The sequence below is a fragment of the Physella acuta genome, unplaced genomic scaffold, assembly GCF_028476545.2.
Source record: "Physella acuta isolate Inbredline_101_S28 unplaced genomic scaffold, ASM2847654v3 ptg000144l, whole genome shotgun sequence".
NCBI lineage: Eukaryota > Metazoa > Mollusca > Gastropoda > Physidae > Physella > Physella acuta.
The window spans coordinates 1,247,078-1,272,372 of NW_026731663.1; the positions used below are offsets into that span (position 1 = coordinate 1,247,078).

At 34.1% G+C, this 25,295-nt stretch overlaps 1 protein-coding gene across 2 annotated transcripts; it reads right to left on the bottom strand.

Moving 5' to 3' along the window:
* Nucleotides 1-4,578: 4,578 nt before the first annotated feature.
* LOC131935384 (NFX1-type zinc finger-containing protein 1) lies at nucleotides 4,579-15,860 on the bottom strand. Of its 2 annotated transcripts, none has more exons than XM_059291760.1 (4): nucleotides 15,761-15,860; nucleotides 12,953-13,062; nucleotides 6,204-12,228; nucleotides 4,579-5,983 (listed from the first exon to the last, which is right to left on the bottom strand). In XM_059291760.1, exons 2-4 carry the CDS (start codon nucleotides 13,024-13,026, stop codon nucleotides 5,960-5,962), a joined length of 6,123 nt encoding a protein of 2,040 aa, XP_059147743.1. In that variant the 5' UTR covers nucleotides 13,027-13,062; nucleotides 15,761-15,860; the 3' UTR covers nucleotides 4,579-5,959. The 2 variants fall into 2 exon arrangements, with proteins under 2 accessions (XP_059147743.1, XP_059147742.1); XM_059291759.1 differs by having other exon boundaries at nucleotides 15,719-15,803.
* Nucleotides 15,861-25,295: the final 9,435 nt, after the last annotated feature.

Sequence of the window (25,295 nt, forward strand, 5' to 3'; positions counted from 1 at the left end):
CTTAAAAAATTAATAATTTTGAGCGTTAAAATGTCACAAATTACATTTTTATTAATACTTAATTAATCATTTTAACAATTATGCTCAAAATTATATTTATTCATAGTATAATTACATGGTAACACACTAAAAAGAAATTATAAAAATCTTCAGTCCGGCTCAGTAACATGCGAGAGAAGCATAGGCGGCTTCCAAAAATAAGCGCAGGAAATCTAGGTTTCTAGAGGGTGGGTGACTACGGGCTACGGTGGTACGCCAGATCTAGTCTAGATCTTTGAAAAATATCACATTTGGTGACTCCGTGGACATTTTAAATTGAAGACTTAATTATTATGATTCAGCTACCTCTTGATCTATTTTATATCCTAGTCCAAAGATATGGCTGCCGATTAATGAGCGAAGGGGCGCCAATAAAATTAAATGGACCCCAGGCTTAAAGTGGCTGTTGACAAGCGTTCGTATTTTTAAAGGTTTTTATTTAATGCACTATTAGACATTAGATATATGTGTCTCCGCAAATCTTGCAATATTAGTTTAACCCACTTTGTCCGATTGAGCTTAAAGTTGACAGAGCTGTGGTTAGATCTTAGATGACAATGCAAGAATATTACATTTGCAATCTAATTGAAGAGATTTACTTGAAAAATGACTATTTTCAATTCTATCACCAATAATAAAAGTGAAGGTATGATTTTGTTTTTAAAATACTAGCCATTACTTGATCAGCGTGAACTCTTTTTCAATTAGCGGTTGGTTGATTTCGTACCTTATCGTGGACCACGAACTAATTAGGGGCAGATAACTAAATTTTAGTAGAGCCTAGTCTAAGTTGTCATGAAAGAGTTTACGAAATAAAGGCACATGATCTGTTGGTTGAAGGCTATGTTTCTTCCAGACTTTTTTTCTCCGGAGGGGGGGGGGGGCGGTTTAAATTTCTGGGGGTGGGGGAAGGCGGACACTGTTAAAAGGCTCAAGAAACAATGAGAATGTTGACATAAAGATAATTCCAAAAGACATCAACACCACTGGCGGATTATTGGAAGAGAAGAGATCTTTGATGGTGCCACAATATTGCAGCTAAAGTAATGCTGCGTTCACAGTTGAAAACAATTAAATTAAAAAATAATACAAATATAAACAACTTAAATAAAAACTTTGGTTGCTCATATGCGATCTCTAACATATTTTAGCGACCAAAGCTTTTATTATAGTTTTTTATGTTTATTTTTACTTTTTAGTATGGCCTATTTTTTTATTATTATTTTTTTTTTTTTTTGTGATTTGCGAATAATTTAAAAACAGAGTTTCTTCCAGGCATCTCTTCGGGGGGTGCTTGGCCCCCCCGAAAAATTTTTACCGCCCCCCCCCCCCCCCCCCCCCCCCCTCGAACGAAATAAAATTTATATAATTTATATAGAAAATATATACTTTTAACAGTGTTCGCCCCCCCCCCCCCCGAAGAAAGTCTACCGCCCCCCCCCCCCGAAAATTTCAAGTGCCCCCCCCCCCCCCCGGAGAAAAAAGTCTGGAAGAAACACTGTTTAAAAATAACTCGCAAAATCATTACAGTTAAATCAAGTCGCCAAAGCTTAATTTAATTGAAACCAATTACTAATTACGCCTTGGTTCATAAAGCCAATTAGTAATTAGTGGCTCCTTTACAATAGATACTGGCATCTTTCCTTCCTTTGCAAAACTGAAATTGTGGTACAAGCTGAAATATCAATAGGTGGCGTGCGGACCGAACCCTAGAGACACCAAATTGAAAAAAAAAAATAATGTTATGTGCATTTGGATTGGTTACTATATTAATAGTTAAATACATCTTGGAGTACCAACTCTTGTTACCGATGCTGGGGGTTCCCAAATTTTTTTAGTGACGTCACTTAGTAGGAATATACATTTTCTAAATCTCATTTTTAAAAAAAAACAACTACAGAATATGGCTATCTCTGTATAAAAAAGTCAATTTTGAATTATCGCTATTATTATTATTTTCGACTATATTTAAATGGAGTAGGCTTAAATGTTATGTCGAAAACACAATCGGCGGGTCTAGAGAGAAAAAATGGCATCCGACAAATGTTATTATGTCCCTTTATTAAATCTCGCCACACAATAACCCAGTCAATACCCAGCTCCTGTTTCACGCGTGTGCATCTGTCGTATTTAAGTACGTGCGAAATAAAAATAAACAAGGTAATTAAAAAGTCTAGTGACAATTTTAGCGCAATTTCCTTATGTTATCTAAAAATAGCTCTGTCGTAGCGTAAATCAAGAGCAGGGTTAGTAAAACCATTGGTTAGTTATTAAAACGTTTTTTATTAAATTTTTTTTCAGTATTTTACATGTTTTATTTACAATAGAGTTACATGACTAAAAACCATTGCGCGCCTAATGAACGTGATGGCACAGCTATTGAACGTGATGACGCGTGTGGTGTGGTTGGAAAAAATGCCTACTAATTCGGTCCAAATTTTAATTAATTCAAAAAAAATTTTGTGACCGAACGAAAGGATATTTTTGAAAACTTTCTTCGGCAATATTGTTCTAAATTATGGCAGAAATCGATTGGTACATGTTTCAAGTCGCTATAAAAGTGGTCTGGTTGCCGAGATATGGGCCAAAAACTGCTTTTTTTCGAGGTTGTTTGGCTTTTCCGGGAAATCCATGAAAGAAACCCGGAATTTTTATGGCCTATGTTCATCCTCGTAACTTGCTTAACATAATTGCTTTTGGAACTAGTCATCGATATTGCTTCGTTGAGGAGGAGATACGACTTAAAGCTGCGGACACACATCCATCCATCCATACATTCATACATCCAGAAATGACGGGTTAATAAACGCAATTCTCCAGAATGGAAATTGCGCTAAAAATTATGAGCCATATTGTCGTAGGGCAACGTGTTGTTGGGAAAATATCCGTGAGCCTTATTTTCAAAAGTTAATTTACCGTAACCATTTTAATATATGCTTGTCGATTTCCCACCTTTGCATGCTGTTGTTTATTGAATGTTAGATAAAAGTAAGATTGGTTCAAATGTTTGTTAACCTCGGCATATGAAGAGATAGTGAGGCCCAGCAGCCTTTACTGGATGGACTCAGGGACATCCTAAAATAACAAGTCCGAACCAAGATTCGAACTCAAGACCTTTGGGCTAGCAGCCCGCCGCGGACGATAATAAAGGGGAGATAATTGATGCAATTATTTTTAATCGTTGGAGATGACAGCTTAATTAAAATAAATAAATTAAATGTTACTGTTTGAAAACGTTAATGTTGACTAGTATAAATAAAACAAGAAGGTCTGTAAAAACGCTAAAATAAAGTAATTAAGGTACAACTCCCCATCAGACCAGTGAGACCAATGGCAGATGAAGTAGAGTTAATAATTTTCTTGACCTCGGTCGCAAAATGTAGCTATTAATAAGATTTAAAGAGACAAACACTTAAAATTATTATTAAATTATTTTCCAACAATTTCAACTATTTTAGTTTTAGATCAGTTTTTGTTTGTTTCTGGCATATTTTGAGGAGGTGGGGGGGGGGGGGGGGGTGGAGAAGGATTTGTCCCGGAGCATTCTTACCCACCTCCCCCCCCCCCCCCCCCCGACAAAAAAAACTATTTAATAATTTAATATATTATATATAACTTATTTAGAAACTATTTAGACCTAATTTAACCGTTGCCCAAATAGGCCTACTGGAGAAAAATATCTTAAAATATAATATACAGTAATATACATTACACTAAGATTACTCAGCTATACTGAACACATAATTAACTCTCAAGTAGTCTCAGGAAGTTAAGAATTATTCTAGATATAGAATCTATCCTAGGTGGTTATTTTTTCTTTTTCTCTGAGACTTCATTTATTCATACAAGACATTACACAATGATTAAAAATATTTTTATTTCAAGCCTCATCAGAGCTTTAGTATGACTTCTAAAAAAATAAACAAGCAAACAATTGATAAAACTATATATCTAAATCTATTACTACTTAGTCTAATATTATGTAGATTATTATAGATCAAGATCTCTATAACTAACAATACCATGTAAGACATGGACATCTATTTAGTAACAGTTAACACCTATAGCCATCTAATTCTAAAAGAGAAAACTCCAAAAGCCTGGCTGATTGTTCTTGGGTGGACAAAGGCTACATCTATAGACTGGAAGCAAACCCAGAAAGAAAAGCAGGTTGAAGAGGGAGTTAAAAGGTGCTTAACACATTGACAGGTAAAGTGAACAAAGAAGAGGAAGGTTATTGAAATAAAAATAAACAATTAGTACAAGATTGGTCACCTAACTTAAGTGTATGATTTATAACTTTCAACTAATTATCTTGACTAGTTCAAATATACCTCTGGTCTTAGTACAATATTTTTGTAAATTGAATATAGCAAAAAGTAGCTAAATGTAATTTGTGGTATCAGAATTGAGGATTTTAGGTCTTAACAGTCATCAACTGTAAAACTTCTTTAGGTAAACTAAATATATTTACTATAGCCTAAGACATTTTCCCCCCATCTATTTTGCAAGATGATAGATTACACAAAAAACATCAAATAAAATCAATATTTTATTTTCTTAAAAAACAAGCTTTGAGCACTTCTACTCAACCCGAATTCCATGCATTTTAAAAATTGAACAATGAAAGGCGATTAAACACTTTGACAAATATGCTGGCACTATTGGCACAGACTGCTATGGGTATTCAAAAATTTGTAAGCACAAGTCCAAAAATGTACATGAGTCATGATCAGAGTTGCTCTTACAATTGGTCAAGGTTGTCTGTGAATATTTGACAGACTCTGCAGTCCTGACTGCAAAATGTATATAAACATATAATGTATAAAACATACATTTTCTTTAAAAAAAAGGAATTAGGATTTTAAAAATCATTATACAAAAGTGTATGTGTGTATGTATATATATATATATAGCTTAAACCAAATCTTAATGATTGCTACAAATACTAAAAATTATTTTAAAACTAAAAATTATTTTAAAAATATAAGTTGCGTATCAATTGAAAATGTACTCTTAAGCTGCACATTGTCATGTTAGTTTGTCATTGCTGCATATTTATTTTGAAAGGTATGATCTATTCATTTTTATTTTAAGTCTTAAAATGAAGTTAGATAGCTATAGAAACATACAGATCATATAAATTATTTTTATAAACAATAAAATATTAAATGTAAATCAATGGGATATAAACAAATATTGATTATTCTTTTTATAGAAATTATAAGACTTTAAAATGTCTCAGTTTTAGTACTGGTTTAAAAAATTTTTTTATCAAATTGCAAAAAAAAAAGATATGCTTAAGTGTCGAGTTATGGCGAATAGTTTCCGCTTCATAACATAAAATTAACAGAAAATAAGCATGCAACATTTTAAAAAATAACACCTCATATATCTAGAAATGGTTTTAAAATTAAATTCATCCATCTTTCTAAAAATTTTGTAAAATTAATACATTTTTAAAATACTTACAATGCAAATGAAAACATAATAAACTACATCATCTGCTTAAATTACAGAAAAAGTCATTAAATAAAACTTTGGCAAAATAAAAAACTATGTTTTAATTTTAATTGATCAATTTATAATACTTAGCAGGAGGAAAGTGTTGTACTGAGAATAATGCTAAAAAAAAACAACACTGTTTATTAAAAACAAAAAAACTAACACTAAATGTAAGAAAAGTTTCCATTTTGCATAAAAATTGTTAGGAAATCGCTATTTTAATAGAGTTGTACTGTAACAGTAATATTGAAATTAACTTTTTAAAACTACAATTTCATGATTCCCTTTTACATTCAACATTTCTTTATCTAATGGATTTGTCTGTATTACATTTTAAATGTCAATGTGCTTTCTCAATTTCATCTCCGTATAGAACGTTTTCCAGTACCTGTTCTTATGTAAACTTTCAGTACTTTCAGTGCAGAAAATCACACAGATCCTGAAAAACATAAAATTGGAATAAATATTATTAATATAATTAGGTGTTCCAAATGAGGTTCATTTCTTCTTCCAATGTCAACTTATTAAACAGTAAGTCCTATTTATCAAAAACGTTTTTTTAAACATAATGTTAATTTTCAAATAAAGGACTTTCATTTCTTAAAGGGTGTCCCAAATATTCCATGAATAAATATAACAAAAAGAAAAAATATATTTACCTCAGACATTGGTATATCAAGAACTTGAGTAACAAGTTTACTGTATTGTTTAAGTTCCATGGTCTTATTTAGCCAATGATCATCTGGCTCTAGATGATCAAAGAGTTGATAGAGTGAATCTGCTAAGGACTGATGTATTTGTCTGTCATTACTTGTCAGCTTAGGTTTCTCCTTTAAAACATTGCGGACTTGCTTCCTTAATTCCTCTGGTGGTTTGCAGTTGATATCATCCAGAAATCCATTCAAGATGTAGATCTGTTCTAACAATAGCAACCTGTGGAGCTCTAAGGTCATCTCTCTATAAAACTGATCAGTTACGTTTCTTTGCATTGAATTGATAATCAGCTTCCATTTTTTTATATTAAATTCATTTTCATTAAAATTTTGATGAATTTCAAAAATCTTTAGGAGTGCATAAGCAAATTTTATCTGAAGTGTTAAGGTTAAAGCATGATTAAAATCTATTTCCTTTGGTTTTCTGGTCAGAAATTCACCTTCATCTACTGAACAAAAGTTATTAATAAATTGTTTTGAAAGGATTATTTTCTCAACTTTTTCATCTGAAATGCTTGATTCAGTTATAACCATGTCTTTTAGGTTTTCTCTTCTCTCAGCTCTCTGTTTGTTTTTTGGTTCATATCTTGCTATCATTTGGATTGGAACTGTACAGTTAGGACAGCGAATATAATGAGTTGTGTCTGGCTCAAAATCTTCAACCCATTTGTCAAGTTGTTTTAAGGTAAATATGTGACCACATTTTGGGATTTTCATTAAAATTGTATCTTGATCAACTTCAAATTTTTTAGCTCTCTCACGTTTATCGTGAGCAATGACTAGTTGATGTTTTTTCTTGTTGCTTGAATCTATGAGAGTAAATTTATCTTTTTCACAATCATAACAAACACACGGTTCGCCACAAAGCGACACACACTTGTGTTTACATGAAATAATAAGTTTGTTGCATCTTTTGGTACACAAAGGTTCTAAACACTCATCCACACATCGCATATTACAGTGACGATGCTGGCAGATCATGGCACAGTTTTCAATGCATGTGTCACATTTCTCCCCACAGGTTGTTTTGCTACAGGGGCCGTGCCTACATGCAGTCAGACATCTTGAAGAACAGGGCACACACTGGCCACCACAAGGTCCAGTACAAAGATGACCACAGGGAAGAATTTTGTTGCATTTCTCACCACAAGACTTGTGTACTCTACCAGAGAGACAACCTCCGCATGTACCTTTACATTTATGGCCACATTCAAGTTTTTCTGGGCATTTTTCTGGACAAGGATCTACAGTAATATCAGTGTGACACTCTACAGACATTGAATGCTGACAAGGAGACCACTTTTTATCCACCTTTTCCATACAGGGATGATGTTGTGCATCAGCTGAACATTTTCCACACTGACCACGGCAGATGTGGCCACATGCCATTTTTTGTCCACAATTCTGAGAACAATCGACATCTTCCACTTCCTTAGAGCAAGGAACCATATCGTCATGGCCACAAAAAGGCATGGTTTTCAACACACGTACTTCACAGCTACCACATGGCTCATAGCAAAGCTTTTGACACTTATGTCCTTTTGGGCAGGTCTTTGAACATGGCTGTTCACACCTTGTTTCTTCATGAAACCTATCTGATGCGTGGCACATTCTGGTACAAGTATGCCCACAGTGTAGTCTAGCCTCACATTTTTTATTACAACCACCTTCTGGAACTTCTTTCTGAAAATCTTCACCATTGATAACAACAGTTTCATGATGAGAATGGTTAACACAAACCAACTTCATATACACTCCTGTTACATGCTTGTCTTGTGCCGTTTCTAAAATATTTCTCCAAAGCCAACTCTTTGTAGCAAGCAGTTGCAAATTTCCAATAACAAACATACCTTTTTTAGCTCTGGACAAAGCCACACAAACTCTGTTGTCAGTTTTTAAAAAGCCAACCTCGTTTTCTTGATTGCTTCTTACTAGAGAAACTAAAACTATATCATTCTCTTCTCCTTGGTAGTTGTCTATAGACGTGACTCTGACAAATTCATAAAGATTTTCTTCTGGTTCCATATGATTTCTAATGCATGTTACCTGGCCACTGTATGCAGCAAGAATTGTGATCTGTCTACCTTGATATCCTTGCTGCAGAAAATATTTACACAGTGCAGTTACAAACTTTGCTTCATGAACATTTGACTTGCTTGTACTGTCCTCTACTACACTCTCTTCGATTGAATGTTGTAGAAAGAAAATATTTGATTTTACTCCAATAATATTTTCATAGCTATGTACTGAATCATAGTCCTCTAAATGTGGATAAATGTGTCTGATGAATCTTGAGATCTCAGGTCTCATTCGATGTTGCTCTGTGAGAGTAACACGGGGCACTCTATTCTTTACAAGGCGTTCAAAAAGTGAAATTTCTAACTCATAATCTACAGCAAGTTTATGGACAGTGGGACTTGGTCGCAACTGCTGATGGTCACCAATTAAGATGAGATGTTTACATCTATTGTTTAGTGTTGTCACAATATGGGCTTCAAGTACCTCTGCAGCCTCCTCAACAATTATGATTGGACACCCGACGTCTTGTAAGACTGCCCGGTGTTTGGCTGCTCCCGTTGTTGTCATGCCGATCACTTTTGCCTTTTTCAGGATTTCAATATTTTTTAATTGGGAAACTTCCTTCTTTCTTTGTAAGATATCTTTATACTCCTTCGTCACACTTATTAAATTGTCAGTTAGTTTGCGCTTTTTCTCTGAAACCCAATACTTATAAAGTTTGTAGCGATCGCCAAGTGTAAGATTCCACACATTAGTTATTTCTGACACTTCCTCTTCAGTAAAAGCTACAGTTCTGTTATATAAATGAAAGACTTTAGCATAAGACATGTTGTTTACTGTCTGCCAGTCATCCTCCCCTGCTTCATCTGCCGTCTCCGAAAGATCTATTCCAAACATTTTGGCACGCTCTAGCAGTTTGATTTCTTTGGTCTTGAGTTGCTCATATCTTTGCTCAAGTTCTTTGAGATCCGTCCTGAGCTTTTCACCACCACCATCACTATTTTCACTGTCATCTTCAGTCTCATTCTCTGAAGCACTTTCATCAGTGTCTTCAATAACCCAACGTTTAGCATGTTTAGCAGCCTCAGTCTCAACAAATGCTTTTTTGTTTCTGCCAGCTTGATTGGTATCTTTTTTAACTGTGGTCAGTAGCTCAATGGCATCAAGAATCTTATCTGCGGCTTGAAAACTGCCCAAAAGCCATAGTCTAAGATAATTATTTTCGCACTCAACTTTCTTATTCTCTTGAGACACAGCTTTTTTAACTAATTCATATACCTTATCACTCATGTAAGGTGTTAGTACATCATCAGGCAGAATGTCTCGGTTGGCTTCTTCTGATAGTTGCAGAAGTGGATCAAGTTCTTGAAAATTCTCTGGATCATTTGAGAGCAAAAGGTTTACCTTATTTTCTAAAATCTCTTTATATTTGTTTAGCCAAAAATGATAAATTTGAACTCGATCCTGAAAAACAATCCTTACATAGTCTTTACATACTGTATCAGATTGATGTTCAGTTCCTTTGGCTATAACCCCACACAGATGCCTCTTAGAAACCTTTAGTAAATGATTCTCCATGTTAGCATTTGAAGCTTTCAGCCAGATTTCCATTACTTGAGAGTTAATACCTTTAGTACGACTGGGGTCATTTAATGAATTTGAATGGACATCACTGATTTCATCAGCAAGATCATCTACTTTCAGAATGGTTGTCTCGAGACGTATTGATTCCTGCCAGAGCTTATTCACTACCTTGCTTATAGTGCCTACTTCTTTATTACACCTGTCTAAATTCACCCTGATACTTTTTTTAATCTTGTTATCAATAACAGGATTCTTGCGCAGCTCTTGAAGATTAAATTTCTCTAGTTTTTCACTTTGACTCCTTCCTCCAACCCTAACAATACCATCTGAGCAAAAGTCTAAAATACCTTCCATAAACTGATCAAGAGCATGATTTGTGTAACAGACTACAAGAATAGGCCCTTCACATCCAACACTCGTTTCATTTTGCAATAAAATGTTCATAATTTTTAACCCAATATATGTTTTACCAGTACCAGGGGGTCCTTGAATAATTGCAAGTTCTTTAGTTAGGGCCAGTTTCAAAGCCTCAAGTTGAGAATCATTCAAGTTAGTTTCATTAGACTCCGGCCAATCATCATCATCTAAAACAGATACAGGGAACTCATCATAAGTTTCCTTCATTATACTTTCTATGTTATAGGCTGTTATCTCATTTAAATAATCAGGAGGTGATATTTCATGTTTACAAAATATAATGTACTTTTCAAGTGGAATAGATATCATTTCTTTAAGACCTTCAAGCACATGTCTGTAAGATTCAAAGTAAGCTGTTGTTTCTGCCATGATGAATGTATCATTTTCCGATGAACTAGTAAATACATCCTCAAGATGATTTTGAAAAACAACTTGAATTATCCCTCTTTCAAGCATGGTAACACTTCTGTTTGCAACAGTGGCAAAAATTAATGTTTCAAAATTGTCTTTAGAAAATACTAACAAAGAGCCGAACATAAGACGTTTTGAAAATTCCCAATCTACATTTGTGAGCTGAGAATTATTGAAAGTTACAAAGTGGGTGATACCTTCTGATTCACAATTTATTTTAGTCAGTTTTACATCGTAATAAAACCGCAGTTCATTTTCTTTTGGTTTCCTGTTATTCTCTTGAGCATCTCTGAATTCCTTTAAGCCTTCCCGTATTGGAGCTACATAATCTTCTTTCATGAGTCTTGCATGTATATCAAGATAGTGTTGTAAATCCCTGTATGGGCCTTTAGTTTTGTTGGCTCTGAGGAAAGGCTCAACCGATGTATTTATTTCTTCAGTGTCTGGGAATATTGCTATGTTAGTAAAATCATCAGGCGGTGTTTCATCATCAGGAATAGGAACAGCTTTATCCCTCTTTTGTCTTTGTGAAACTGCACGATGATAAACCACTTGATTACGTTCAATTCTCCCAACAGTTGTGATTTGAATAAGTTTCTGAACTTTTCCAAGATTGCCATCATTTTCAGTTAAAAGATTGAGCTGCTGACCAATGTCCATAATAACCTGCAAAAACTCATTGCATTTGGCATTGAATTTGTCCAAGTTGTGGATAAAATATTCAATTATATCAATCATCTTCTGAAAAATACTATAAATATCTGGAGGCCTGCGCATTTTTAACTCTCTGACAAATGAGCATAAATGAGGATTTAAAAAGTTGCTTTCACAAATCCGACTAAAAAAATATTTTAAAGAACTTTTTTGAGACTGCGCCATCAATATTTTCCTGAGAGCTGAAACTAAGTGAAGCATCCAATCAAAATTTAACTTTCTTTGCTGTAGGAGATGGAATAAGCCATCTACATCCAGGCTCATTTGAAAAACTAAAACAGTTGCATTTGAGCTGTTAGCCCATTCTTCCAATTTTTTATAACCAACATGGCTTTTACTTTCATTTACCCTATGTTGATTATGCTGTCTTGAGCTAGTAGAGAATTCATGTTCATTTTTAGAAAATCTAAACGTTTGATTTTCATTGTAGTTTTGACTTTCTTTCATTCGAAAATTGGATAGGGTAGGATACCCAATTTTTCTAGTCTCATTTTCTCTCCTTGAGCTTGCAGAGTGCTGAATTTCACGTCGAGATTGTTGTGGTTGAAATTCATAGCCGTTTTCTGAATTTCTCTCTTTACTTTGATAGTTGTGTGAGACATTTAATGGCCTATTGAATTTCCTGTTTCCCTCATATTTAATATGTGAGTTCTTCTGTTGATAAGGTCCTCCATTTTCAACATCTGTATGATTTATAGATGATGGTCTTATAGGGCTTGGGTGTGCCTTATTGAAAGCCTGATGCTTGGGCTTAGTGTATGTGTCTTCTTGAGGGCTGACAATCGGAAGGCTTACATCATCTACATCCTCCAAAAATTGATGCTTTCTGTAATACAATTTATTTTATTTCATATTAAATTTAAATATAAGTAGGCCTCCCTAATTTAATATTTTGTATGTCTAAAGCATGTAGGCTTAAAATTAAAAAATTAGATTAGGGATTACATTTAATATGGAAATTCCTGAATTTTCAATTTGAAATTATAACCAACAGCACAAAACTACAATACCAAAATATTTAATATAAATAGTTTAATTTAAATATCAATATTATTTTAAATTTAAAAAATGTATTATCAACTTATGTTTAAGATTATATTCAACTTTTTTCTGTCTCAGTTTTAAACTTTATGAAGCAACAGAACAAAAGTAAACTACTATTGGCTAAGTAACTGTTCACTGATATTTTGTTTCTTTATCATTTCACCTGTCAGTAAATGAGTTGGCTTTTATATATGACTGTGTAATTTTAAGCTTCTAATTTTTAAATTTGTGTGTGTCTTTTATATGTTTTATTCTATTTCTGTTTATATTCATTTTAAGACTTTAAAAATATGCCTTAATACAAAACTTTCTTTACCCTTTATTAAGGGCTTTCCATTTTCAAAAATACAATACACATGATTTCCATATAAAATATATTTATGTTTATTAGACAAAGCCAACAGTAGTTTTTTTTTTTTTTTAACACACGACAGACAATTTCACACAATTAAAAAAATGTGTAAACCCGTCATAAAATAAAATATTCATAAACTCAGAAAGCAAACCTGGATGTTGCTTGAGAGACTATAGATTCCTCTGTTTCTGAGTCTGAATCAAAAGAAGATGAATCACTCATCATTTACTGCTGAATCGATGTGATCTTATCCAGTCATTTCTGTGGAATATAAAGTACCTCTTGTAAGGAATCTTTTCAATAAAATGGCTTATTATACAAGCTTTTTCTCAAGGCTCTTATTTTTTTACTGCCTGTGTAATTTCTTTCAAATTTTATTTTAACTAATTTTTAATCTAACCACACATTTCATCATCAACATAATTTTTAAGATTACTAGATGTATAGAGCCTATATAGATATAATAACAAAAGGGGAGACAGCTATCCATCAATAAGTTACTTTTTGCTTTTGTATTACTGGTAGTTGCTAAAATATTTTTAAAATAGTTCTTTCTAGAGTGACCAATGCATTTACTTGCCTACAATAACAAAAGGAAATTATGTATTTTTAGTGCATTTTAAAAATTTTGATTTTTTTTTAATAGTAAGGTTTTTATACATAGTGATAGTTATGGTGCAAAAACCCCATACCTCCCAGATCTAGTAATATAGATCTATTACAATGAACCATTTTTATTTGTTGACTTTGGTTATCTTTGTTTCAGGTATATTAAATTGTTTTTACAAGAGTTATGCCACATTTAATTCCTTGATGTGGCACGATGCTACACCCAGAACAACAACCTCTGCCTGGTACAAACTAGCCAGGATGTGTACATGGGCTATGCTACACCCAGAACAACCTCTGCCTGGTACAAACTGGCCAGGATGTGTACATGGGCTATGCTACACCCAGAACAACCTCTGCCTGGTACAAACTGGCCAGGATGTGTACATGGGCTATGCTACACCCATAACAACAACCTCTGCCTGGTACAAACTGGCCAGGATGTGTACATGGGCTATGCTACACCCAGAACAACAACCTCTGCCTGGTACAAACTGGCCAGGATGTGTACATGGGCTATGCTACACCCAGAACAACAACCTCTGCCTGGTACAAACTAGCCAGGATGTGTACATGGGCTATGCTACACCCATAACAACAACCTCTGCCTGGTACAAACTAGCCAGGATGTGTACATGGGCTATGCTACACCCAGAACAACAACCTCTGCCTGGTACAAACTGGCCAGGATGTGTACATGGGCTATGCTACACCCAGAACAACAACCTCTGCCTGGTACAAACTGGCCAGGATGTGTACATGGGCTATGCTACACCCAGAACAACAACCTCTGCCTGGTACAAACTGGCCAGGATGTGTACATGGGCTATGCTACACCCAGAACAACAACCTCTGCCTGGTACAAACTGGCCAGGATGTGTACATGGGCTACTGAGCCCCCCTACAGGAACACTACACATGTTGGATAAAGTTGCATGATTTCATCATTTTGGTGTTGGGGGAGGGGAGAATAGTTGGCCAGGACCCGCTAACACAGCCATGCCTATCCCACTGCATACAGATTTACATAGATTTTAAAACATAATATTGTGGGTTTTTTAAAGTTTGAAATGACAGAAATAAAACATCAGCATCGTGTCATTAAAATTGATTGTTACTTAACATAATAATGCTTTCATTTTTTGAGGGTCTTTGGGAGGCAGTTTTTCTTTATAGTTATTTAAATAGTAGTGTATAATTTATTTTCTACTTTTTAGTGCATTAGTACTTAAAAGCTTGTTATTAAAACGTTTTTTTTATGAATTTTTTTTTCAGTACTTTACATGTTTTATTTTCAAGAGTTACATGACTAAAAACCATTGTGCGACTACTGAACGTGATGGCGCAGCTATTGAACGTGATGACGCTTGTGGTGTGGTTGGATAGACATGCCTACTAATTCGGTCCAAATTTTAATTAATTCATAAAAAATTAATTAGGCATCCAATTAAGTCAAATTTAGTTTCAGATTGCATTGTCTTCATGTCTTGACCCATGTGCTAACTGTGAATCGTATCGGTCAAGTAGAACTGTCCGAATTTTCACTCAGGCGTTTCGATCTAAACAGACAAACTGACGAGGAAGTGAGTTAAATAAAAGCTTGTAAAACAGGTACATAAATGAAACATTTTTGTATTTTTCAAAACATGAATCCTCCTAAAATGTGAAATAATTATTAAAATTTAAGGAGTCACCTGTTTTTCACATTACTAGTCGCGGGCGATTTTATGTACCTAAAACGATAGATTATCTATAATAATATAGAAAAGGCCTATGACTATGACCTACTATTATTGATATCTTTTCTAAAGTTAGGGCAATTAGGGGGCCTACTAATTTAAAAAAAAAAATTTAAATTATTAGTATTAAGTATTAGTCTATTAGTCTACTAATTTTTAATTTTAGGCCTAAGGCCTATAGATCTAGATTAGATCTAGAATCTAGATCTAGATCTATCATCTATAGGCCTTACTTAGGCCTAAAATCTAGATTCTAGAACTAGTCAACAATATAATTCAATATAATATATAGAGAATCTAGAATAATCTAGATCTAGATCTAGTCACAAATACTATAGTGAATAGTGACTTAGATCTAATCTAGACTAGACTAGATCTAGATTCTAGGGCCTAACCCTAACTAACTAACTATTTAACTAGTGATAGTGGATCTAGATCTAGACTAACTAGAATTAACTAGATTCTAGAATCTAGATCTAGATCTAATATTTAAAATTAATTAAAGTCGGACAAAAATAATTGAAACCCGTGAACTAAATAATAAAATATGTAGCCTAGTCTAAGCTCACCGAAGTGTCTCAAGTCTAGACCTACACTGTTTGCTTACTTACCGTAGCGTAGCCTACGCGATAAAAGCCTATCGCGATTGTCCGCAAAATGTCACACGACTTCCCGATTAGGCCTAAGACCCACGTATTGACCATGTTGTTGACGTAAGCCTAAATTTGGCGTTTCAGTCATCGCGCTTTTTAAACTGGGTACGGGAAGCCTATAGATAGATCTACATCATGTGGACCCCTCTTCCCCACACACTGAGTTGGAGCAGCCTATAACCGACTCATTTGTGGAAGCAGAGCCGGCGTTATGAATACGCGGGGCCTAGGGCCAACCATCCGCGCGGGGCCTTTCCATTATATATATATATTATATATATATATATATATATATATATATATATATATATATATATATATATATATATATATATATAAAGGCCTATATAATGTGATGTACACACAATAACACAAATGTTTTGAAGTTTATAAGCTAATGTCAAACTTTCCACTATAATAACAGATTTTTATCTCTCCCATGTATTAACCCAATGTTCGTAGTTTTTTTTTCCTTTGCTAAGATATTAAATCACGTTTGACAGTTATGTAATTCATACCAAATCACTTAAGAAAATTTAATCACGTGCCAAATAATTAGGAAAATAAAGTTTACAATACAGCGAACTCGGCCTGATGTATCAAAACAGTATAGACTTCAAAAATTTTTAAGAATTCATACAATATTTTAAAACCAAAATCATCATTGTCTTAATTATTGAACGGGTGAATCCTTAAGGTGACACAACATAACAACAATTTTAACTTTCTTCCAAAAAATAATAATAAATCACTCTGTTTAATGCCGCCTGTTATAGATCCTAAGCCCCCCCCCCCCCCTCGTCGCCCTCCTCCCACCCCTCTGCACGCAATTGAATGTTAATTTTGTTATACCAAGACAAGTAGGCCTACATATAGAGTTTCTTCCAGGCATCTCTTCGAAAACGAAATGAAATTTATATAATTTATATAGAAAATATATACTTTTAACAGTGTCCGCCCCCCCCCCCCGAAGAAAGTCTACCGCCCCCACCCCCCGAAAATTTTCAAGTGCCCCCCCCCCCCGGAGAAAAAAGTCTGGAAGAAACACTGTACATATACGACATTATACGACATCTACAACAAGAAAGTCAGGACTAGAGTTCATCAGGTCACTAACTGTCTACTACAGACATCCCGTCTGCTCACTAAAAGGACGTCTTCATGGGTCCACATACAAAATACAATAGGGTATCTCTTTACGTCGTGGGCTAATTCTCGACCGCCATCTCCAGTCAGCTCAGGTCAAATGCCAGGCGACCGTACCTTACACAAAGGGGAGGTGTGTGACACTTTTTTTTAAATAGAATTACGGCCTGTCCCAGTTCAGTGGGTGATAACTCACCAACATCAACTGTGGACTCAGTTATAACAATCAACAACGTCGGCATTCGACCATTTAGTTTTTCCCAATTGAATTCAGCAACCATTTTTTTTAAGTTTACGAACTAATTCAGATAACAATGACATTGCTGAAGCGCGGGGCTCCTTCAAGCGCGGGGCCCCTTCAAGCGCGGGGCCTATGGCGACCGCCCCGTTCGCCACCCCCTAACGCCGGCTCTGTGTGGAAGCCATAGAGGCATAGATAGAATCTAGATGACCCTTAAATTAAAACATACTAGATCTATTTCTTATTATAAACTATTAGGCCTATAAAAAATAAGGTCTGCCGAACAAGAGATGCATACGTTGTATTACTGGAGAGTGTTGGATAAGCATACTCTAAAAAGAATATTGATGGAGGGGTCCCACTGGCAGGTGTCATATTCAATGAGACCATTTTGCAGGGAGACTTAGTCTCTACGGAAACCGTTTTGTCAGTGGTCCTTTTGTCGGAAGTCAAATTGACAGGAGCCTATTTGTCATGAGCGAAATTGTCGGGAACCTATTTGTCGGGAGTCGTAATGACGGAGCCGTTTTGTAGAGAAACAAAATGGCGGGAGCCTATTTGTCGGGAGTCGTAATGACGGGGGCCGTTTTGTCGGGAGCCTGAATGACGGGAGCCCAAATAACGCGTTCCATTTGTCGCTGGCCATTTTGACGGGGCTCTTATGTCAGGGTCGTTTTGACGGGGCCGTTTTGTCATTGGCCGTTTTGACGCCACACGAGGACAAAAAAACATACATTCATATATTTTTAGGCTTGTATTATGTAGGCCTATATTTAAAGAACCTATATTTTAGGCCTATGTATAGGTCTATATGTGTGTACATATTATATGGGGTCAGTAGATCTATATAATAATATATTTGATGTTAGAGATCGTCACATTTTACAAAAAAAAAATTCACCTAACCCAGTGGCGTAGCGAGGTCGGGTGTCACCCGGCGCGGCACTTAATGGTGTCACCCCCCAGAGGCGTACCCAAACTTTCGATTTGCACCCCTCCCCCCCCCCCTCCACCCTTGTCGGGATTTGTCAAATTTGCTCTTAAAAGACTTTTTAACACTCGAATTAATCACTTAATTAAGTGGAATTATCATTTTTCTCTGTATATTTTGCTATTTTTTGCCCTGGTGTCACCCCCTAAATGGTGTCACCCGGTGCGGTCCGCATCCCCCGCCCCCAGCCCCCTCGCTACGCCACTGACCTAACCCACCTTAATGCCCCGCTCAGATTCCCCCCCCCCCCCCTTCCCCCCTAAGTATTACTTGAGCAGGGTCTACAAGGCCTATTTTCATTTTTTTTAAAATGATAAATAACTATCAGTTAAAAAAAACTTTGAACCATTTAAAAAGCCGAAATTCTAATTTTGAGGGTGTTATTTATAAAAAAATTATAGGCTATATTATAGGCCTATGCCTAAAGAGAGAGAATATTTTAATCGATTCGCCATACATAGCTAGATTGCTAAACCTCCCATATTTAATTAAAAGCCTAATTAACAGAAACCCGTATGATATTGGTTAACTTAAAAAAAGTGTATCTAAAATTGTTGCGTATTAAGCATGTGAAAAAAAAGAAATGAATCGTGTTTCTAATAAATGTGAACAACTATTTTTAGCGCAATTTCCATACTGACAATTGCGATTATTAATTGGTTATTTCTGGATGGATGGATGGAAGGATGTGTGTCCGCAGCCTTTAAGTCGTATCTCCTCCTCAACGAAGCAATATCGAGGACTAGTTCCAAAAGCAAATATGTTAAGCAAGTTTCGATGATGATTGTGGGCCAAAAAAAATTCCCGGAATTCCTTCCTGGATTTCCCGGAAAAGCCAAAAAGCCTCGAAAAAATGCAGTTTTTTGCCCATATCTCGGCAACCAGACCACTTAGCGACTTGAAACATTTACCAATCGATTCCTGCCATAATTTAGAACAATATTGCCGAAGAAAGTTTTCAAAAATATCCTTTCGTTCGGTCACCAAAAAAAAATAAAAATTGATATGGATAACATAAGGAGATTGCGCTTAAATTGTCACTAGACTTTTTATTAACTTTTTTTTTTTTTGCCACTCTAAAAATTATTAAGTTTTTACTCTGCCTCCCCTCCCCCCAACTAATTTCAACGAATGTACACGATGCATTTTTTAAATGCGTTTTTTTTTTTTTTTTTTTTTTTGCCATTACCGGCCGAGACATGTACAGAAATATAGCCTAACTAATAGTTCTCTTAACAGTGTTTCTTTTAGGCATTTCTTCGGTGAAGCAGGGGGAAAGTGCCACACCGAGGAACGTCTAACCCCCCCCCCCCCCCGAACGAAATAGAATTTATATAGAGAATATACCACTGTCTCAAAGTTCCCGTTGAGATGGGGGAGGGCGGTAAGTACAAACATTGCTTTTTAAAGGTGGACCCGGAGGCGTCACGAGGGGGGAGGGGCAGGGGTGCGATTCTCACCCGGTGACACTATTTAGGGGGTGACACCAAGGAAAAAAATAGCAAAATAAATAGAGAAAGACAATGATCATTCCAGTCAAATGAATGATTAATTAGAGTTAAATAGTCTTCTAAGAGCCAAGTTGACAAATCCCGACAAGAGTGGGGGGGGGGGGGGGGGGGGGGGGGTGACACCATGACGTAAACCTGCTCACGATAGAGAAAACACTGCCACATCCAGCCCTATTAATAACCTACTATAGATAAAAATCGTTAGTATTAGTGTTGACATTTTTGTTTATTTAAAAACGTTTTAATAAATGCACTAAAAAATACGACTAGGACATAAAGGATTTTCTTTAAATATAGGCCTATAATAAAGAATCCCTATTTAAATAACTAAAAAGAAAAGCGGGGGACACTTAAATCTATTATGTATTGAATGCATTACCTTTACTAAAAGTCTACAATTTAACGAACGAACGACCTTTTTCTTTTTAGTTATTTAAATAGTGGTTCGATATTACATATTCAGAGAAAATAATTTATTTTCTACTTTTTAGTGCATAATTATATAAAAGCTTGGTATTAAAAGTTTCTTATTTTAATTGTTTTTTAGTTTAGTTCCTAATAAAATTAATGCATGCATGTAATATTTTTAAAAGTTGAAATCCTATAAAGGTTGCATCCTGCCCGATGTATCATTTCCTATGTCCAGAAGATGCATTAGCTTCTGTAAATGAGGCAAATTTATGTTAAAGATAATTTTAAGTACAACGTAGACCTTGTTAGACATTACAAACATGTTTATATTATCAGAGGCGTAGCGACCCTTCCCGGCGCCCGGGGACAAACTTTCGATTTGCACCCCCCCCCCTCAAACTTTCGATTTGCAGCCCCCACTCGAACTTTTCAATTGCACCCCCCCCCCTAAGGTCAGCGCCCGGGGACATATGTCCCCCCGCCCCCCCCCCCCCCACGCTACGCCTCTGTATATTATATACTTATAAGCAAACATAGATCTAGATATTTATACAAATTAAAAGGGTGATAGATCTAGTATTTTTATGGCGTAAAATATCTTGCGAAAAATAAACCCGAGAGCCGAGGAGTTGAAAAAAAATCAGATTCATTACTATTTTACTAGATCTAGTCAAGATTTCTAGAATCTTGATTTTTGTAGGCTTGTAGCCAAAATAAATTAAATATATGCGACATAGTACACAGATCTGCATAGATCTAGTACTACATACTTTATTACTACATATTAGAATCTAGAACTAAATCTACATACAAAGTACAAACATCACACGAAATTCGTATTCTTACGTCTTAAAGTATTAAGTCTATTAAGGACTTTAGAAAGTTAAATAAAAAAGTGGATATTTAGTATTTAGACTTACAAATTATAGTTTTACCTTGGACTCTTCACAAATGGCTAAGATCTTTATGCTTCACATTAAACAAAATAATATGATTCCAGGTAAAATGTAACAATTTAAAACATTTTTCCGTTGGTTGACGTTGGAGTTATAAATAGAAAAATTAAAAGAAGTCTGCATTGTGTGTTCGGAAATTCCCAAAACGATTCTACGAATTAGGTCCGATAATCGAGAAATTAAAATAGATTAGAGCTATTTTATTTTAGTAACCAATAGTAACTGACTTTTTTGTACCATATTTCACTTCACCTTTAAACTTTTGACGTTCGGCTTCTTTATTATATTTACACACTTAGTCTCTGTTGCTTGCGAACTATAATACTTAGTAGCTTATTAGGCCCATATAGGCTACATATTTTAATTATTTAAACATTCACGGAAAGTGTAAGTGTAAAAAAAAAAAAAAAAAGTATTTACTAGACTAAAAGATTTCACTTCTCTTTTGTAGAGAGCGTTAAAATTTAATTTTAAATTCAAATGCTGCTTAATTTTTAAAAATGTAAAAAAAAAAAGCTTTATTTTAGGGAAAAATAGTTGATTTTGGTAAATATTATTTAGTATTAATTACAGTCGTTTTTCAGGATAGGCTAAATAATAGCCTACACGCCGTTACATGTTTTTATTGCCAAAATTAAGAAGACATATTTTGAAAGTAGTTGTAACAATGCAAAGAACATAAAACAGTAAGTTTTAAAGATAATTTTATTTTTCTTCTCAGTTTTATAATATATATTAATGACCTTTATCAATAGGTAAACTGTATGCTATTTTGTAATATAGATCTAGGTCTATTTATTTGAACTCTTCCCCCCCCCCCCCCTTCCATCCTCACAAAAATATATAAAAACAAATATTTTTTTTTTCAAAATAAATTATAGGAATAAATCATTTTAGAAAAAAATATGTGTTATAAGATATCGTGAAAATAGTTGCAAAGCCGTAATTTGTGTTCAAGATCAGTGGCGGAATTGGAGAAAAAAAGGTCAAACTTCCAAACAGAGGCGTATCCAGGTTTTCGTTGTAGGGGGAGCGAATTGAGTAAAAAAGGCGCAGCATTTTTAACACGTCCTATATACGTGTATTATATATATATATATATATATATATATATATATATATATATATATATATATATATATATATATATATATATATATATATATATATATATATATATATATATAGCAATACATATATAGTTGTATGTCATTACTTCGCTATGATTTAAAATAAATTGAAAGTAGCACTCTGAAGAAATAAGAAAAAACACACAATGTAGGCCGACAAAACAAAAATTGTATCAATCTAAACAAAAAACAAAACAAAAAAATATACACACACTACAACCAAAAACAATAAAAGTAACACAATCTGTATTGTAATTTTTGTAACAAAATTTCTTACATAATAATTCCTGGGAAACTATTTAAGACAAGTGAAATATGGGAAATAATCACTCTATTAATATAAATATGTATATATCTACACATTTAATTACAAATGTCAAAACAAATAAATAATTACTTTAGAATATAATGAAATTGTTTAACACTATTCGTGTATCCAAAATGTTTTTGTCTGTAATCAGAATAAAATATATCGTCAACATAAATGCTAAAGTAAAACAGCATAATGAAAGTTTTTGAAATCAGAGTTGGTATAAAACAACGCTTTTCGAAAGTATAGAAAAACATTCGGAATAACAATCACTTTTAACTAAATATCGGTATTGTAGTCCAGATTATATATTTTAAAATTAACTACTGATTCTTTGGGTTCTTTAATGATCATGTTTTAACATAGTGATAGGTATGGGTTAGATCACTGTATTGCTCACACACCTTTTTACTGGTAGTTGCAAAAACAATATTCACAGATTTTTTACGTTTAAAAAGCTAATTTTCTGGCGGCATGGCACTTTGGTACATCATTACGCGTTTTCCCAAATGTATTTAACAGATCAAGTCGAGGTGCGTTGGGTGTGGGGGGGGGGGGGGGGGGGTTCAACTTCATTCACCACTGTCCGGTCACTTTAGGTCAATTATCCAACCCAGTGTATACCTAGGTGTGACATTAATGTCGCTCTACACAATTGTGGTGGTGAGGTGTGTGTGTGTGGGGGGGGGGGGAGATAACCAACTCAGAGTGAACATAGCGTCAGTTTTTAGATGACTGTTCTAAACATACATATATATTACACATGTATACTGATTCAGAAATAGATTTAAATAAGTAGCAGTGGTATCATGGCAATATTTTTTTACAGAGGGGTCCATGGGGGAGGGGGGTTGTAACTGTTTCATATAATTTGTAATCATAATCACTATCGCCCAAACTGTAAGAATACTACTACTTCATCGTGATGACGTTGTTGACCTTGTCAAAATTTCCCCACCGCTCCTCAGTTTTCTCATAAGTAAATTTAAATAGAGGTGCCTAATCAGTTGTATTTGTTTCTGTATTGTAATTGTTTTTAATTAATCACACGATTTAAACTGTATATATAAAGTAATTATGTGTGAAGTTTTATGTATAACATTTTCTAATTCAATTATTCGTAAGCAAATACATTATACAGTTGCCTTAAACTTAACACCCCTCTTGCCATAGTGGTACTACCCGTAGATGTTTTTTAAACATTGCAATGCATCGTAATGGTTATTTTTAGAATGGCAAACTGATGCAGCTGTTAATACGTGTTGTAAACGTACACACTACTAGACTAGTACAATAATGCTTAATTGCTGCATGAAAAGAAATCTTGTGATTTACATGTGCCGACCAAAAATATTTTTTAACAAATATCATCGTTTAAAAAGTTTCCAAAAAATGCGCCACATTCTGTAAATGGCCAGAGGGGTAGCGGCCGGTCCCCCTGCTCCCCCCTGCGTACGCTACTGCTTACAAAAAATGTTTTCGCCCCCCTATATATATATATATATATATATATATATATATATGCCTATTAGTAGACTTTCTCACTAAATTTTAAATTTATTAATTTAACCTATTTCGTTCGTTGCAAAATCGATCTATATCCATCGTGAGTCAACCAAATCACACAAAATTAGCCAAATACTCATTCCGGGCCTAAAGTAATTAAATTTAATTGTTTTTATCTCATTTTACGCCCGCCGAAAATTGTGAAAAGTGTAACTTTTTATCTGGCAACTCGGTCACAAGTAAATGAAAAAACGGGCGCTTGAAATGTGTAATGGGTTTCCCGTGTTTGGTTTATGCTTTTTTTTTGTATTTATAATTTTGAATAAATTCCTTTCTATTTATTTGTCAATCATTAGTATGTCTTATCTAAATAATAATTAAATAGTTTAATAAAGGTGCCAGTAAAGCTCATTTTGATAGTTTTGTTGTTCTAAGCAAATAAAAAATTGCTTCTCTTAAAGAAGAGCAAAAAGTCATGGAAGTGGTTTGAAACTTTGTTCTTTGTAGTTTTTCCCCCTCCTAAGCAACAGCGTGTGTTTGCTAGTGTAGTAAAACAATTACTGCTGTTATAGATCGAATTTTCTTTTACCAAAAAAAAAAAATAGCATTCGATTTAAACACATTAGTCCACTTATTTTAATTGGCACACATTTTGCAAAAAAAATTAAAGAAAATATTTGGCTTTACTATTTAACAGTTTAAAAAATAAATCAAACCAATCTACCCTATATATATATATATATATATATATATATATATATATATATATATATATATATATATATATATATATATATATATATATATATATATATATAACACAATATAAGAAAATGATAAGCAACAAATACCTACATAAAATGTATATCATGTGTATAAAATCACAAAGCATGGTATTCCAATATAAATCAATAAGCTTAAGTAACATTCACAGAACAGATTTGCATGTTTTACAATCTGCAAAAAAAAAAAAAAAAAAAAAAAAAATCCTTACGTCTTTTATATATTGCCTGGTATTTAACTAATACCTCAATATAAAAGAAGGTAAATGTTATCACTGTTATTGTGCTATATATTGTCTATTTATTGCTAATTTTAAATCTAAAATAATAATAATAATAATAATTATTATTAGCAAGATCACATTTGTATTCCCGAGCATTGAAATAATTAGCTAAAACTAAAATGGAATTTAACAATAACAGAATTTAACCACAACAGACCAAACAAACAAACAACCTACTTGATTTAATAATCACAGAAAACTCATATAAATAAACCCAGTTTCTAA